The sequence below is a fragment of the Equus przewalskii genome, chromosome 30 (genome assembly GCF_037783145.1).
Source record: "Equus przewalskii isolate Varuska chromosome 30, EquPr2, whole genome shotgun sequence".
In the NCBI taxonomy this organism is placed as follows: domain Eukaryota; kingdom Metazoa; phylum Chordata; class Mammalia; order Perissodactyla; family Equidae; genus Equus; species Equus przewalskii.
This window is the reverse complement of record NC_091860.1, coordinates 14,945,589-14,960,061: the sequence shown is the minus strand read 5'-3', so window position 1 is coordinate 14,960,061 and position 14,473 is coordinate 14,945,589. Positions and strand designations below refer to the sequence as shown.

The 14,473-nt window shown below is 39.0% G+C and overlaps 1 protein-coding gene across 1 annotated transcript in view; it reads left to right on the top strand.

Moving 5' to 3' along the window:
* MALRD1 (MAM and LDL receptor class A domain containing 1) overlaps window positions 1-14,473 on the top strand; it is a 648,353-nt gene that overhangs the window by 613,471 nt on the left and 20,409 nt on the right. Inside the window, exons 38-39 of the mRNA XM_070600827.1 lie at window positions 5,585-5,664; window positions 5,759-5,855. Coding sequence (XP_070456928.1) covers window positions 5,585-5,664; window positions 5,759-5,855 — 177 coding nt within the window. The remainder of the gene's footprint in view (window positions 1-5,584; window positions 5,665-5,758; window positions 5,856-14,473) is intronic.

Here is a 14,473-nt window from a genome sequence, read left to right as displayed (position 1 = left end):
GTGGCAATGCCTCTTCGCTGCTGCAGAAGTCTTAAGTGATGCTCAGGCAAGGATGGGATGCCAGCTCCCTGGAGGGCCAGTCTGTTAGGGCCTGGGGGCATAAGGCCAGCAGGGAACATCGCGATCAGGCTTTATATTAGAAAGCAAAAGACTGGGTATTAAACAGCTTGGCAGAGATAACACTCCACAGTTAACAATGTGCTTTCATGTGCTTTGTTTCATTTAATTCTCATAGACATTCTGGGGAGTGAGTTGTAATTATTACTGTTTACAAATAGGAAACAAAAGTGATTTGCCCCTCCCAAAGCCACCTAGGTAGAAAGAGGCAGAGTCTAGCCTGAAATGCAGGCGTCCTGACTGTATTACTTAGTCTTTTCCCAGCACCCCTTCTGCCTCCTCTACCCCTAGAGACGTTTCCAGGGCGAAGCTTAATGTGATAAATGGACGTTTTCAGACCAGTAAGACCAGAAGTTTCTCCTAGTGTTTCTCTCCTAACAGACAAAATGGTAAAGCTAACTACCTTTATAAACAACCGTATTCCACTTTAGGAAGACTACAGGAAATCAAACCATTTAGTGAACAGGTGTCGCCTGAGGAGCCAAAGAGACAGAGGCTAACATCTCATTCAGAATGTCCTCCCACGACTCACTGCTGGACCTCTCCGAACCGTTATTTCCTCAACTATAAAATGGGGAAATGATTCCTATCTTGTAACATTATTGTGTTATAAATGATATATTAAAGCATTTAGAATACTGTTTAGCACATAGCAAGTGTTCAGTCCTAATTCCCATTGGGTTTAATATATTGTAGTTTTCCAAAGCATGGAATGTAAACGTAGAATGATACTGACTCCTACAAACAAAAAAGTATACATGATTTTAATAATCACAACATGTACCTGTGAAAATGCCTAATAAAAAGAAAAATAAGTCTACTGCTGGGGACAGCGCTGTGGCATAGTGGTTGAGTTCATGCACTCTGCTTTGCTGGCCCAGGGTTCACACACAGGTTCAGATCCCAGGCACAGACCTACATACCACTTATCAAGTCATGCTGTGGCGGCATCCCACATACAAAATAGAGGGAGATTGGCACAGACATTAGCTCAGGGCCAATCTTCCTCACCAAAAAAGAAAAAAGTCTACTTCTATAATGCTAAATTATAAATCTAATCTGGAATATATTAAAAATGTATGCTGCTTCTGTTGTTTTCCTTCTAGGTCCTTAAAAAGTATATGATTAGGGGCCAACCCCATGGTCCAGTGGTTAAAGTCCATGCACTCTACTTCAGTGACCCTGGTTCACAGGTTCAGATCCTGGCTGTGGACCTACTCCACTCATCAGCCATGCTGTGGAGGCATCCCACATACAAAATAGAGGAAGACTGGCACAGATGTTAGCTCAGAGTGAATCTTCCTCAAGCAAAAAAAGAGGAAGATTGGCAACAGATGTTAGCTTAGGGTGAATCATCCTCACCAAAAAAAAAAAAAAAAAACCACTAAAAGATTAGAGTAAGTATGGCAGAAAAAATATACTGCAGTAAAGAACTGGGAAATCTAGAGGTTAGTTTAGGATCCCATTAACAATTTGAACATAATTTGAATGTCTCTCTCCAGATTCCATCAGGTATACATGATTTCTGAAACATTGTCGTATAATACAAAGATATAAACATTTCATTCTCTGGAATAAACATAATTTAATATGTCACCTGTTCCATACATGTCTAGTTGAGATTGTACATTTTTCACTTTCCGGATCTGGAAAAATAAAAATTCTTGAAGCAATTCTTTCATCCTCTCTTTTGACACTTTTTTAAATCTTTCTCATACTTCATATATTTTATTTTCTATTTTGTATCTTAGTGATTTTTGAGTGTGCTTTTTATTTCTTCTTTAAGTTTATGCTCCTAAAAATTCTCAGAGTTGTCTTGTCCATCCTTTGTATATCTAACAGAGTACCTTGTACATAGTAGATATTCAATAAATATTTTATGAACAAAGCATTATTTATTTAATGAAGAGAACTTCAGGAATCTAAATGGAAGAGTAGAAAAACTAGTTTTTTTGTGCATGCTGGTAACAGAAGACTCAACCCAAACTGGCTCAATTGATAAAGGAATTTATTGATTCGTGTAACTAAAAAGTCTAAGTGCAGAGCAGGCTTGGAACATGAACTGACTGAGAAGTTTGCAATGCCATTAAGGTTGTTCCTCCATTTCCCAATGATTTCCTAGACTCTGTCTTCCTATTAGTTTATTTTATCCTCAAGCTAGCTTTTGTAGCAAAATGGCAGCAAGAGGACTGACCTGAATTTAACAGGGCTACATGCTTCCTTTTTCACATCAGAGTTGGAGAGAGGATGTCTCTTACCACAAATATCCGTCAAAATGTATCCCTTGGTAATGAAATTCTTACTGGAAAAACCTATGTCCATGTCAATCTATGAATCAATGCTTGTTGATTAAGAATGCCATGTGGTGATGGACAGGGTCCTGAGGCAAAATGCCACAGCAGGGGAATGAGATAATCCTAAAGGTCAGGTTGGGGTTCATTCCCAACCAAACCATAGAAATGTTTACGATTTGGTGGAGGGAAGGGAAGGAGCATGGGTGGTTAAATGAATTTGGAGGAGGCAATCCGAGCATGCGCCATAATCGGGTAGTAGTTGGAACTTCTGTAGTTCCAAAAATAAGGCTGAAATGCTCCAATGTTAGAGTTGTACTCACTAGGTATAGGATAAAACACTCAGCCCCAAATTAGCTTAAAATAATCAGATTTTCCTCGTTTGCTTTTTGCTTATGGGTGCTTTTTGAATAAAAACAAGAGATTTTCTTCCCTTTTGTTAAGCTTAACAGTTAATTTTATTGGTTAAACTGCTGCTAATGACTCACTATGAAAATGTCAGAACTCCAAAATAGTGACATCACATCAAATATTTATTTTCCGTCTTCTTGACATTAAAACAAAAAAGCCAACCATTTTAATTTAGATGATGTATTTTAGACTTAGCACAAGTATTATATAATGTTTACCATCTTTATGGATCCTTTTGGATTATACAAGAGGTAAAATTGCAATTACAGTCAGCCTGTTTAGTCATAAAAGAACTAAGAGATTACCTAGAAAGGGCAGTTTTAGTCCTTAATTAATTGTCAAGCAAATAAGGTGAGTCTCATGGCCCCGTTCTTTTAGGAATCTCATTCTTGGCACCAGATAACTATCAGCACTCCCCACACCCACCCTACTCTAACCACCAGCCAGCTCCCCTAGAATGTGGCTGTGCCTAGAACGCCTCCCCTGGACCGGCTTCTGGTTGGCCTCCACCTCACCAAAGCGCACTGAATTCCTCCCAGTATCTCATCCACTTTCCCTATTCTATTTCTCCCCACGAGAGCCTTAACCCTTAACCCTTCACCCCCAACAACTATGAAAACAGCCAATACACTACTACTAAAAACGACAATCTTTGCATTATCTCTTCAGGATTAGATATTCTCTTATTTTTTATTTGTTATGCTAATGTTGCTAACTTGCTAATAAGAAATGAATAGTTGAATGAGATATCTAAGCTTCCCTACTCAGATTGCATATGAAAAATAATAAAGAAAATGACTAGCCTTTTCTTTGCATTCCTTCATATTACTTTTGTCATGTTAGCTGATAGGATTATATCACTTTGATCTATTTAACATAAGTGGTCTTGGGTAAAATAATAAATAAATAAAAATTGAGTGATATGTATATATGTACCTATTGGAAGGAAGGTTATTTCCTATTATTTTTATTTTTACGGGTAAACTTTTATCAACTAAACAAATTGCCTGTCTTTACTTTTCCTTTTATCCATAGGCTCTATACCTATTTTCTGTAAAATTAACATTAAAAACTTTTTCAGTATAGTTGAATTCCCCAAAGAACTGTCAAAACTCTATTTGTTCATCACTATGTTTTAGATATATAAATAAACACGTGCACACAGACAAATAGAAGATAGGTAGATAGCTGCTAGATAGAAAGATAGATAGATGGCATTCATACTGTTTCACCATTTGGTTTGGGTTTTCCTCCGTTATTTTTTTAACTGACATTCCAAGATACTTCCCACTGGAATTTATCTTAACAGGCACATTCAAATCCTTACAATTTACCTAAGGTGAAGATTACTGCCATCCTGATGCCCGTGAGGTGGCACTTTCAAAATCTCAAGGAGCCAAATTACCCAGAATGAAAAAAGTGTCCCCTCTCTCTAGGCCACACCAGTGTGTGCACATGTGAAAGAATGACATGTAGCACACTGCCAACCGAGGACTGACAAAGACTAAGAGCTGTGACAATAAAAAACAAATACCCTAATCTTCAACAATTTAATTTATTTTAACTTTTATTTCAGACATCAAAAAAATCAAACTGTCTTAAATTTCCACTTTTTAAAGAATATTTATTTAGGAAAGAAGGCATCCTTATGGACCTCCTTGAACCTCAAAACTTTTTATCTTTAAAGAGGCCATTGCTTTTGTGAAGGAATTGCTACTGAGCACTGAAATTTTCAAATTCAAGACATTGAGGAAAAATACAATAACCATGTGCTGGAGAAGCATTGGTTCTCACACACGGCTTTTAAAGACGCATATTCAAAAGCTAGTTTCTAATCCTACTTTGTAGCATGTACCATGAACTTGACAGGAAATTCAACCAAATCCTTCTTAATGTGTATCCTGTTATTTCCGGTAAACAAGAACCTGTCTATAAGCTTTCACGCCCATATGCAAACACATACTAAACCACAAAAATTCTGACACATTACTGCTTAGAAATAAGCCTCATGTCCCTTTAAGGCACAAGATGGTCCCCATTTCTGATCTTTCTGAAGGCCATCCATATCAAAGGGGATGCTCCCAGTGTTACAAGCTTCATCATGTCTGTTCTTAAATAAAGCAAAGCTAATGAAATCCTAGTAGGAGTGCTGGTGTATCCAATGAGATTATTAATCTGATTCCAAATCTATGCACTTGAAGGATGACACCTTTGTAGTAAGAAATAAATATGCTCTCTGATTTATGTTTCTGTTAATCTATAATTTAAATACTCTCCATCGGTATCTGAAAGAACTTAAATCCATTCACATTTAAAAATGTGCTAGCCCCTCCTTCCTCTCTGGTAACCACCAACCTGTTCTCTGTATCTAGGTGTTTGTTGTTAACTCAATGAAAAAAAAAATGTGCCAGCTCTGCGTTTGAGACTAATGATGAATAATTGAAGTAATATTGGACACTGGTGAAAAGCAGCTCAATTTTTGAAATCAATAAAGGAGCTTAAGTTCTCACTTTACAGATAAAGTCAAGAAGAGGATAAATATTGGAAAAATATCATCTTACACAATAATGTGAAAATAATAAAATTTAATTTTGTTTTTGTTTGGTTTAACATTTTTGGTTTCTTATCAAAGTTACCAGGAATGAGATACATTCCTGGTATCTCATTGTTTGTTGGTCTTCATCATTTTATTCCATGACAATACTGCTAAAATATGTTTCCACTTCCTTTTTTTTTTCAACTATCACATTTTATCTCATTTCCAGATGTGGACAAGGATGGAAAGGAAATAGATGCCACATCAAGGTTAACCCTCCTACTGCAGGTTTTCCGTACCCTCAGAATGGTAGGTGACATTGTAACTAAACAAACTGTTTGATTTTTGAGTCTTTAACATTTTTCACTGCATATTTATCTTTTTCATTGGTTTGAAATTCCAGATATATGGACTCTTCTGGGGATTGGGTTAGCTTTCCTGATGGCTCATATTACAGTCTCGGTCTTGTGTTTTCTTGCAAACAGAAAAGTGCCAGGAAGGTAAGTGATACCTTTGATCACTGAATAAAATATACTGTGGCAGACCAATTTTCTGAAACAGTTCATTTTCTATATTTTCCTTTCATCTGCTTTGGTGGCCCGGGGTTCACTGGTTTGGATCCTGGGTGTGGACCTACATGCCACTCGTCAAGCCATGCTGTGGCAGCATCCCAGATAAAATAGAGGAAGATTGGCGTAGATGCTATCTCAGTGACAATCTTCCTCAAGCAAAAGGAAGAAGATTGGCAACAGATGTTAGCTCAGGGCCAATCTTCTTCACCAAAAAAAAGAAAAAAAGAAAAGAAATCTTAAGCTTAACATATAGATCTCTATGTATAAATAATAAGATATATTAATACTCTATATTAATATATTATATAATATTAATTATACAAATTATATCTATTAACATTAATGAAATAATTACTACTTTATGTTAATAATATTATTTATAATATTAGTATAATATATTAATAAAGAGAAAGAGAGAGATTTATTTTAAGGAATTGGCTCATGCAATTGTGAGAGCTAGTGAGCTTGAAACTTGTGGTGCAGGCTGGCAGGCTGGAAATTCAGGTAAGAGCTGATGGTGCAGTCTTGAGTCCAAACTCCACCAGGGAAGCTATCAGCTGGAAACACAGATAGGGTTTCTATGTTGCAGTCTTGAGGCAGCATTCTTTCTTATTCCAGAAACCTCAGTCTTGACTTGTAAAGGCCTTTGAATGACTGAATGAGCCCACCCACATTATGGAGGGTAATCTGCTTTGCTCAAAGTTGGCTGATTGTAAATACTAATCACATCTATAAATACCTTCACAGCAACGTCTAGACTGATGTTTGAGCAAACCACTGGGCAGCTTAGCCTAGCCAAGTTGACACATAAAATTAATCATCACAACATATGAACACGTTGTCATATTAACACAACCAGCAAGAGTACTCAGAAAGACTCTGAATTCCACACCTTCTCCAAATTCGTATTGGACAGACTACACCATTGGGGCTGGTGTGAGACCTCTCAGGCAAATGTTGATGGCGTTCTGTCACAAACTAACAAGCCACCTCTCCTTTCTGTCTTCCAGTTCTAACATTCTTCTTCAATTTTACACTTTCCCTTCCTCTCCACCGTTCAACTTCTTTCTTTGCTAAACTCTGTTTCTATTTTCCCTCTCCTGAGTTCTTTGTCCATCTTCTCTGAATCTTCCTTCTGTCTCTCTCCCTTTTTAAAAAAAAATTTAGTGTATTCTTCTCTCCTTCTTCCCATCCCTTACTGATATTCCCCAGCTTTGCCTCTGTGTCTGCTTCCCTTCCCACTCCCCACATTCTCCATGGGACATGCCATTCATTTCCATGGTCTCAAGTGCCATCCATATGTTGGTGGCTTCAGATCATCTCTCTCTCTTACTGAAATTCTTTTCTAATCTCCAGATCCATTCCATTCTTTCAACCATTTGCTAGAATTCTCCATAGAATTTTACCTAGATACATTGACTTTAACACATGAGATATTTGTGCCCTTCATTTCCATATCCTGGAACCTACCTTTGAAGTCTCAGGAATAAAGGGTAACTTCATTATTTGAGATGGAAAGCTTAGATATAGCTGCTTTTATCTTCCTACTAGGATAACCAGAACTCTAATTTGACAATAAAAACCCCTCTTACACAAGATTCACAAGAAATTGAGTGAAATTGACTACATTCCTCAAATAAGAATCTCCAAGAACCACACATTTTAATGAACTGCCAGAGACCACCAATAATTGGGGTCAGACACAACCCCCTGAGGCTTGCCAAAGGAAGCAGAGCCGTCTCTCTTGCCATCACCCAATCTTTCATCTCTCCAGTCTATATAAGGAGAGAACCAGAGAGAAAAGAGGAGAAAGCATTCTTGAAGTCATTGTCTTTAGGGTAATACAGTATTTGTGGTGAGAATTTTTTACTTTTCCCAGTGAAAGAGAGGAAGATACCACCACCAGCACTATCAAAAGTCAAATGATAGAAGGGCCCCAAGAGAATCAGTAGTTAAGATTGGTGATGCCTAGGAGAAAGGGGCAAAATCTGTTTCCTGGGCTGCCTGAGAGCAGCATGTAGAAAATGTTCTTAGAAATATTTGACACACATGTACCCTTGGCAGATAGACATAAAGACAATTTTTTATTAGTGTTCTGAAAGTGGATGGCCATAGGAGCATCCTGTATCAGCTGGGCTTAAAAGGACTATGGTACAATGTACCTGGAAACAACAGGAGGGCGGGAGGTAGAGTGGGAATTATTCCAGTCATGCATGACCCTCTGAAGGTGTGGAAGAGAACCTGGGGTTTCCTTCTTCAGTCCATATGAAGAAGCACAGAGAATAGAGATAAACTGCAGTCACAGAGTTGTACAGGCAGCTGCCAGTTCAGGTGAAGTGATGCCCCTCCTGGAAAGGGCACTGGGGGCAGGGCTGAGCTGAAGGTTGACACTGCCTTTCTTTTAAAATGTATTCAGTGATAGAGGTGGCCCAAATGAAGTTGATGTACACACACACACACAACACACACACACACGCACATATACACACCACTTACATACAAGAAATCCATACACTATTGCCATGGAGGCCACAACCAAATGAAAAGTCCACTAAAGTCTGAACTACACTACCCCTTGGTGCCTCCCTACTAAGGACAGGTGACTAGTTACATAAGAAGCTTCCAGCCTTCCATTTCCCCCTCTTTTCTGTATCCACACCTCAAAGTTAAGCCTTGAAGAGGGTTGGGGTGGAGGTGTTTCAGAAGCAGACCATAACCTTCATCCTCCACTCTACTCCAAGCTGCAGCCATGATCAAATATCAAGTCGGAAATGGGGAAAAGCAGGATACAAATACAGGTTAGAATCTGATATTACCTGGCAGCTTTAAAGTGGATTGCACTAAGTTTTAACCATTAAAAATGAACTTTTAATCATTAAAAGTGACCATACACTTATGAAATTTGCCCAAGATATGTGAACTGGACCAGGAAGGAAGGAAGGTTGATAGAACACGGTATAAATAAATGATTGTAAGAAAAAAGCAAGCACTCATGTTTTTAAACCACCTTCTTGGGATGCCTCAGTCCATCAGTTACCCAAGTCTTAGTCTCCGCTCCCCAGCAGAGACAAGTGAGGTCCAATGCACAAGATCCAAGATGGCATCTCTGTCTCTGACCCTCTGATTCCTCTCCCTGTCCTCTTCCCTCTCCCTGGTGCCTTCTCTTATGATTTCTAAAATCTCAAAACAAAAGGTTTTAATTCCCTGTTACTGCCCCAAACAAATATCACTCAAGACTATACTCTCAATTCTGTTAGTGATGTCCTGAATCGCTCATTGCACACCCTGCCCAGAGGCCACAGTGATGAAGTTCCCACTAGCAGGGCTGACAAGAGGTGTCCCTCAAAGGAACCAGACCAGCCTCAGCCCAAATTTGGGGCAGACCAAACCCAGAGCTACCACCTTTCCCTCTACTAGGGGTCTTCAGATGGAAGATGCTTACCCTGAGGCCTCAGAGACTTCTCAAGGGTGTATGGCACAAAGAGCCTCAAAGGATCCTTTTACAGATGCTCAAATCTCTTACATTCTCTTCTGATTGAGAATGTTTGGCCTGCTGCTTCTCCTTTCTCATTTCTTCTTTCACAGATGTCCTCTTTACCTCACACCTATCCTGAATCTTACCAAAATACATTACAAGGGAGAGGGCAGGGAAATCCCCTTGGGGAGGCCAAATAGAGGGATAATCTGAGAATGCAGCCCCCCAAAAAAGAGACTCATGTAGCAGAAGAAGAGATTTGGGATAAGCAATATTGAAAAGGAAACTAGAGATAAATCTTTGCCAGGTTTCTCTCTCTCCCTGCCCCCTCTCCTCCCCTCTCCTTCTCTTCTTCTCCCGTCTCCCTCTCTCTCTCTCTCTCTCTCTCTCCCCCCCTCTCCCTTTCTCTCTCCTTTCCCACTTAGAATTTGAAATCACAATTAATTGAGATGATTGCCTTGGGACACGTTTCAACATATCAATTAGAGTTGAACAATGAAGTGAGTCATTTTCTGAAAATTAAGTTTGATTAGGCTGATTGCATAGATAGCACGACTAGCTTTCTTATTTAGGTTAGATGTGAGACAAATTCCATAATTTTAAGGAGTTAGATATAAAAAATTTCAAAAATGTTATCCTTTGAAACCACTAAACTTAAAACAAAAATTTTAGATATTAACTTGAAAATGTAAAAGGAGATGCATAGTGTTTCTAAAGTATTTTAGGAAAAATTCAAGTGGCAGTGTTTAAAGACCACCGCACCGAGTTTAATTTCCACACCCTACCCTTGGGAAAAATCTCACCATTCCCCCAAAACACATGGCTTTTCACACACTCTGCCTGGCATATATTTTTGATACCAGGCAAAAATTTCCTGGCATCCCTTCAGGGTTAGTCACTGAGTTGTCAGAATGTTGTCCTCAAGAGACAGTTATAGAGCTATTACATAGTGTTATTACTTAACTATTTCCATATTAACCAGTCCTTTTCCTTACATCTCCAGTATCTTAACATCCCTAGTTGAATGCATAATTGGTCCCCAATGCATGACTACAAAAGACTATCTATACTTTATTGAATATTATCAATACTTCTGAGCATCACCAAAAACATTGCTTATGTCTACTGATTACATTTAAATGAAAACATTACATGTCAAATTTTTTAAAAAGTCTTTTTGCATGAAATCATTTAAGCCCTAAAACAAGTTATAATGTTGGGCCAAGAGACGGTTAAATGAAATAACAGTGACTCACCTTGAAAATAATACCAAAACTTTGAGATACACAGGAATTAATGTAAGCAGGAAATTCATCACCCTCTCTAAATAAACCTTAACCTTAAGATTTCTCATTAGATTTTATAAAAAGAATCTGTAGCATAAGAGGCCCTTCAGCGACTTGAAAGAAACTTTTTTTATTAATTTTTTTAAAACACAGGATGGTGCACTGCATGCTCAGACAATACTAACCACAGCAATGAGCCTCTTAAAGTTGTTTTTAGAGATTTGGTTCCCGGATTTTATTATACATTCTCTGACCCTTCTGTTAGCTACTTGCCACCTAATGTATTAGTGAGGACACTTTGATTGCAGGGGAAGAAAGCATCTCAAACTGGCTTAATCAAAATAAAGAATTCAGTGTAAAAATGCACATTTCTCAGAGCTCAAGGGTAAGAACAAATGAGGTTGGGCCTCAGGAAGGCCTGGACCCAGGAGTATTCTTCCTCTGCCTCTTGTCTCTGCTTCTTTTTGCTTCTCTGCTTGGTGATTCTCTCTGAGGACATATTTCCTCTGCTCCCTGTCTAAAAATGGTGTTGCCTAAAGGACGGATGGTAGTTACTCATTATGTCTCCAGAGATGTGAAGAGACATCTTCTTTGTCTTTTTGTCCCTGTTCCATATTCCAAAGGAAGACCTTCTGATTAGCCCACGAAAAGGGTCACGATCCCTTTTCTGGTCAAATTAACTGTGGGTGAGATATGGGGCAGTGTCAATAGTACAAACATGGCTGTAGGGACCCCATACAAGGCACTGTAGTGGTGGGCATGGGGGTCATCATAAAAAGTGTCTGGAAGGTATCCACTATACCTGAACCCATGTTCCAAAACCCATCATATCTTCACTCGACACTTTAGAGGAAATAATAAATATGGCAGCCTTCTAGAGTTGTTTATAGCATTAGAAAGTAGAGGTGAGTATCAAACTTATACCTAGAAATCAAGATGAAAGGATACAAATAAATAGTAAACTATTTATTCTTACCTTGCCTAAAGCCACATAAAACCCACTGCTTTCCATTTTAGATTATATCATCTTTGCCTGGGGAAAATTGGCAATAAATCGCTGTTTATTACACTCCACTATGGCACTTGCTCTTGAAGGATTGTGTTAGTTTAATAAATATACTAACAAAAGTTAAAAATAAGCAAACATATTTCATTTAGTTATGCTGAGAAATAAGATATGTCTATGCAAATATTTTTTTTTTTAATTTAGCTCCCAAAATTTTCCACTTTCATAGGATTGTAAGTAAGTGGGTGCACCACTAGAAAGACTGCTGAGTAAGAAACTATAAGGCCTGAGTGTGATCTTGGGAATCACCCGTGATTCGAGTCTGCGAATATTTATTACCACTTTCTATGTAGTAGTCTTGAGAGATCTCAAAGATATATAAGATGATACCCCTTCTTTCAGACCTGTACTCAATTATAATATGTTTGACTATGATGAGGGTAAGGGGAGAAATGTAAACCAAAAAACTTTGGGAGTAAAATGGAAGGAAAGAATGATTTTTGTTTATATTTGTGATAAGGAAGACCGCAATTAGAATCTCAAAAGCCGGACCAGCTGCCTATAACCCCATGGGAGGTACAGATGTTCTTGTTGTTTGAGATTCTTGAATGAGTGGCCCTGCTCCCAAATAAAATATCTATCCCGATAATATCATATTCTCTCTACCAGACCCTTGTATAATAATGTGGAGCTTTGGAGGCAGAAGTTCAGCCGTATTTCTAGTTTGAAATCTCTGGATAGGCCTAACCTGGGCCCAGCAATGAATATTTATCCTTAGCAAAAATCAAAACCTCACTTACTCTCTGCCTCAAGGCATTCAGCTGCATTTTCAGCTAGAGTGTCACTAGTGAGCCTGCCCTGGTCCCAGAAATGAATACTGAGCCTCAGCAAACTGGAATTCCATTAGCGGCGATGACCAAGTTCGCCTCATAATACTTGCAAACCTTTGCTCTCTCCACTTGTGCATTTGCCCACAAAAAGTACAGCTGTTAGGATCCATGAACCTAACTCTGCAGTGTCAGTCCCCTGTCATATAATGGCCACGCTCTGCCAATCCTGCTGAATGTTCATTCAAGCTAGAAAAGGGAAATTGAGAACAGGGTTTCGAAGCGGGATTAGACCACGTGTGATGATTCCTCCTTCTCCTCCTCCTCTTGCTTTTACTCTGTTTTAAAGAGAAGTCTATGCAGCCTGTTCCCTGATACTTTTCCTTTAATTCTCACCTGTGTGTTCTTGTCCTGAAATGGTAGAAAAGGCCCGTAAGAGAGGACTCAAAGGAAAAGGAGCATTTGTCCCAAACCAGCCACATTTCCACTTCTCTCAGAAGAGTCCCACTCCCTACCCTGTGACCAGGGACTTCATGAAGTCAGAGCTCCTCTTAGTCAGAGTGGAGCGAGTGATGCACAGGCAGATCTCGATATATCACATGCAGGCGATATATTCTGGGGAGCAAGCAATTTGGAAGGAGTAAGAGGGCTGCAAAGGGCAGGTAGTATCTGTGTTGAGACTTAAAAAATGAAGAAACCAGGCAGAGATGAGGAAAGGGGGCTGAGGAAAATAACAGAGCATGTGGAAACTTATGGTTTCAAAAATGACTCACATCGCTATGGAATATGGGAGGAAAAGCAATAAATTACACTTAGAAAAGTATGTTGTAGAGAGGTGGTTAAGTGTTTTCAATGCCTACTAAGGAAATTTCAACTCATTACAAAATATAGGGCTGAGTGCTAGCTATCTTCTGTCTTTCTCCAAGATCCACCCTCCACCCTTCTCCACCAAACAAGATGGAGAAGGGTGGGAGATGGATGCGGAGACTTGACGTTTATGGATTGCATTAACAGGCTCCCTTGTCATCTGAATTTATGTTACCTTTGGCCAAAGTGGGTCATCTTGAGGGAGGAAAGAGAGGGTGGCCGGGTATTTATAACCCTGGCTCCTCCCTGCAGTGAAGTTCCAGCTGGCTGCTAGAAGTCTGTTGGGAGCCCCTACGGTCACTACAGCTCCCTTCTCCCATACCCCTTCTTCTTCCTCCTTCCAGCCTAGGGTGGTAATAGGCCTGATATCATTGGCCCAGCCGACTGCACCACCCTTGTGGTTTCTCTACATTCTGGCCATTCCTTTGTAAATTGTCACTTTATCAAATACTCCTCAAATTTCCCAATTTGACTGCTAGGGCATTAACTGATACAAGCCAGGACAGTATTTTAAGCAGAAGAAAGATAAGATCATGTCTGTATTTTAAAAAAGAACGCAGAGCATGAGAATAGATTAGAAAAGATTAAGAGATTGGCCTGTCTAGAGAACATAAGCCTGTTCAAGAGGTTTAGATGAGAGAGGAGGAGCACTCGGACCTGAGCAGTGGTGACTGACTTTAATACAGGACATGAGGGGAAGTGAGTGTCAAAGCTGATCCAAGGGTATGGTACTCAGGTGACTGCACCGTTGATGGCACCACTAACAGAGATACTAAAACCCAGGAAGAAAGACAGGTTTGGGAAATAGGGAGAAAAATCTATTTTGATATTATACATTCTCTTATATATAAAATGAGGAACTTGAACTAAGTCAGTTTTTCCCAAACTTCTATCATTTTATAGGCCACCCCCCACAATTTCGGGCATAACTATGTATTATGTTTATTATCTTTTTTCTTATTTATTTATCTTTAAAAAGACTTTTTTCCCCCTAGCCTTCTCCTAAGCAATATTCATGAAATCATGGAATTGATGTGCCATTTATATATTTTCATTATACCTTTAATATCAAATGTAACTATAAA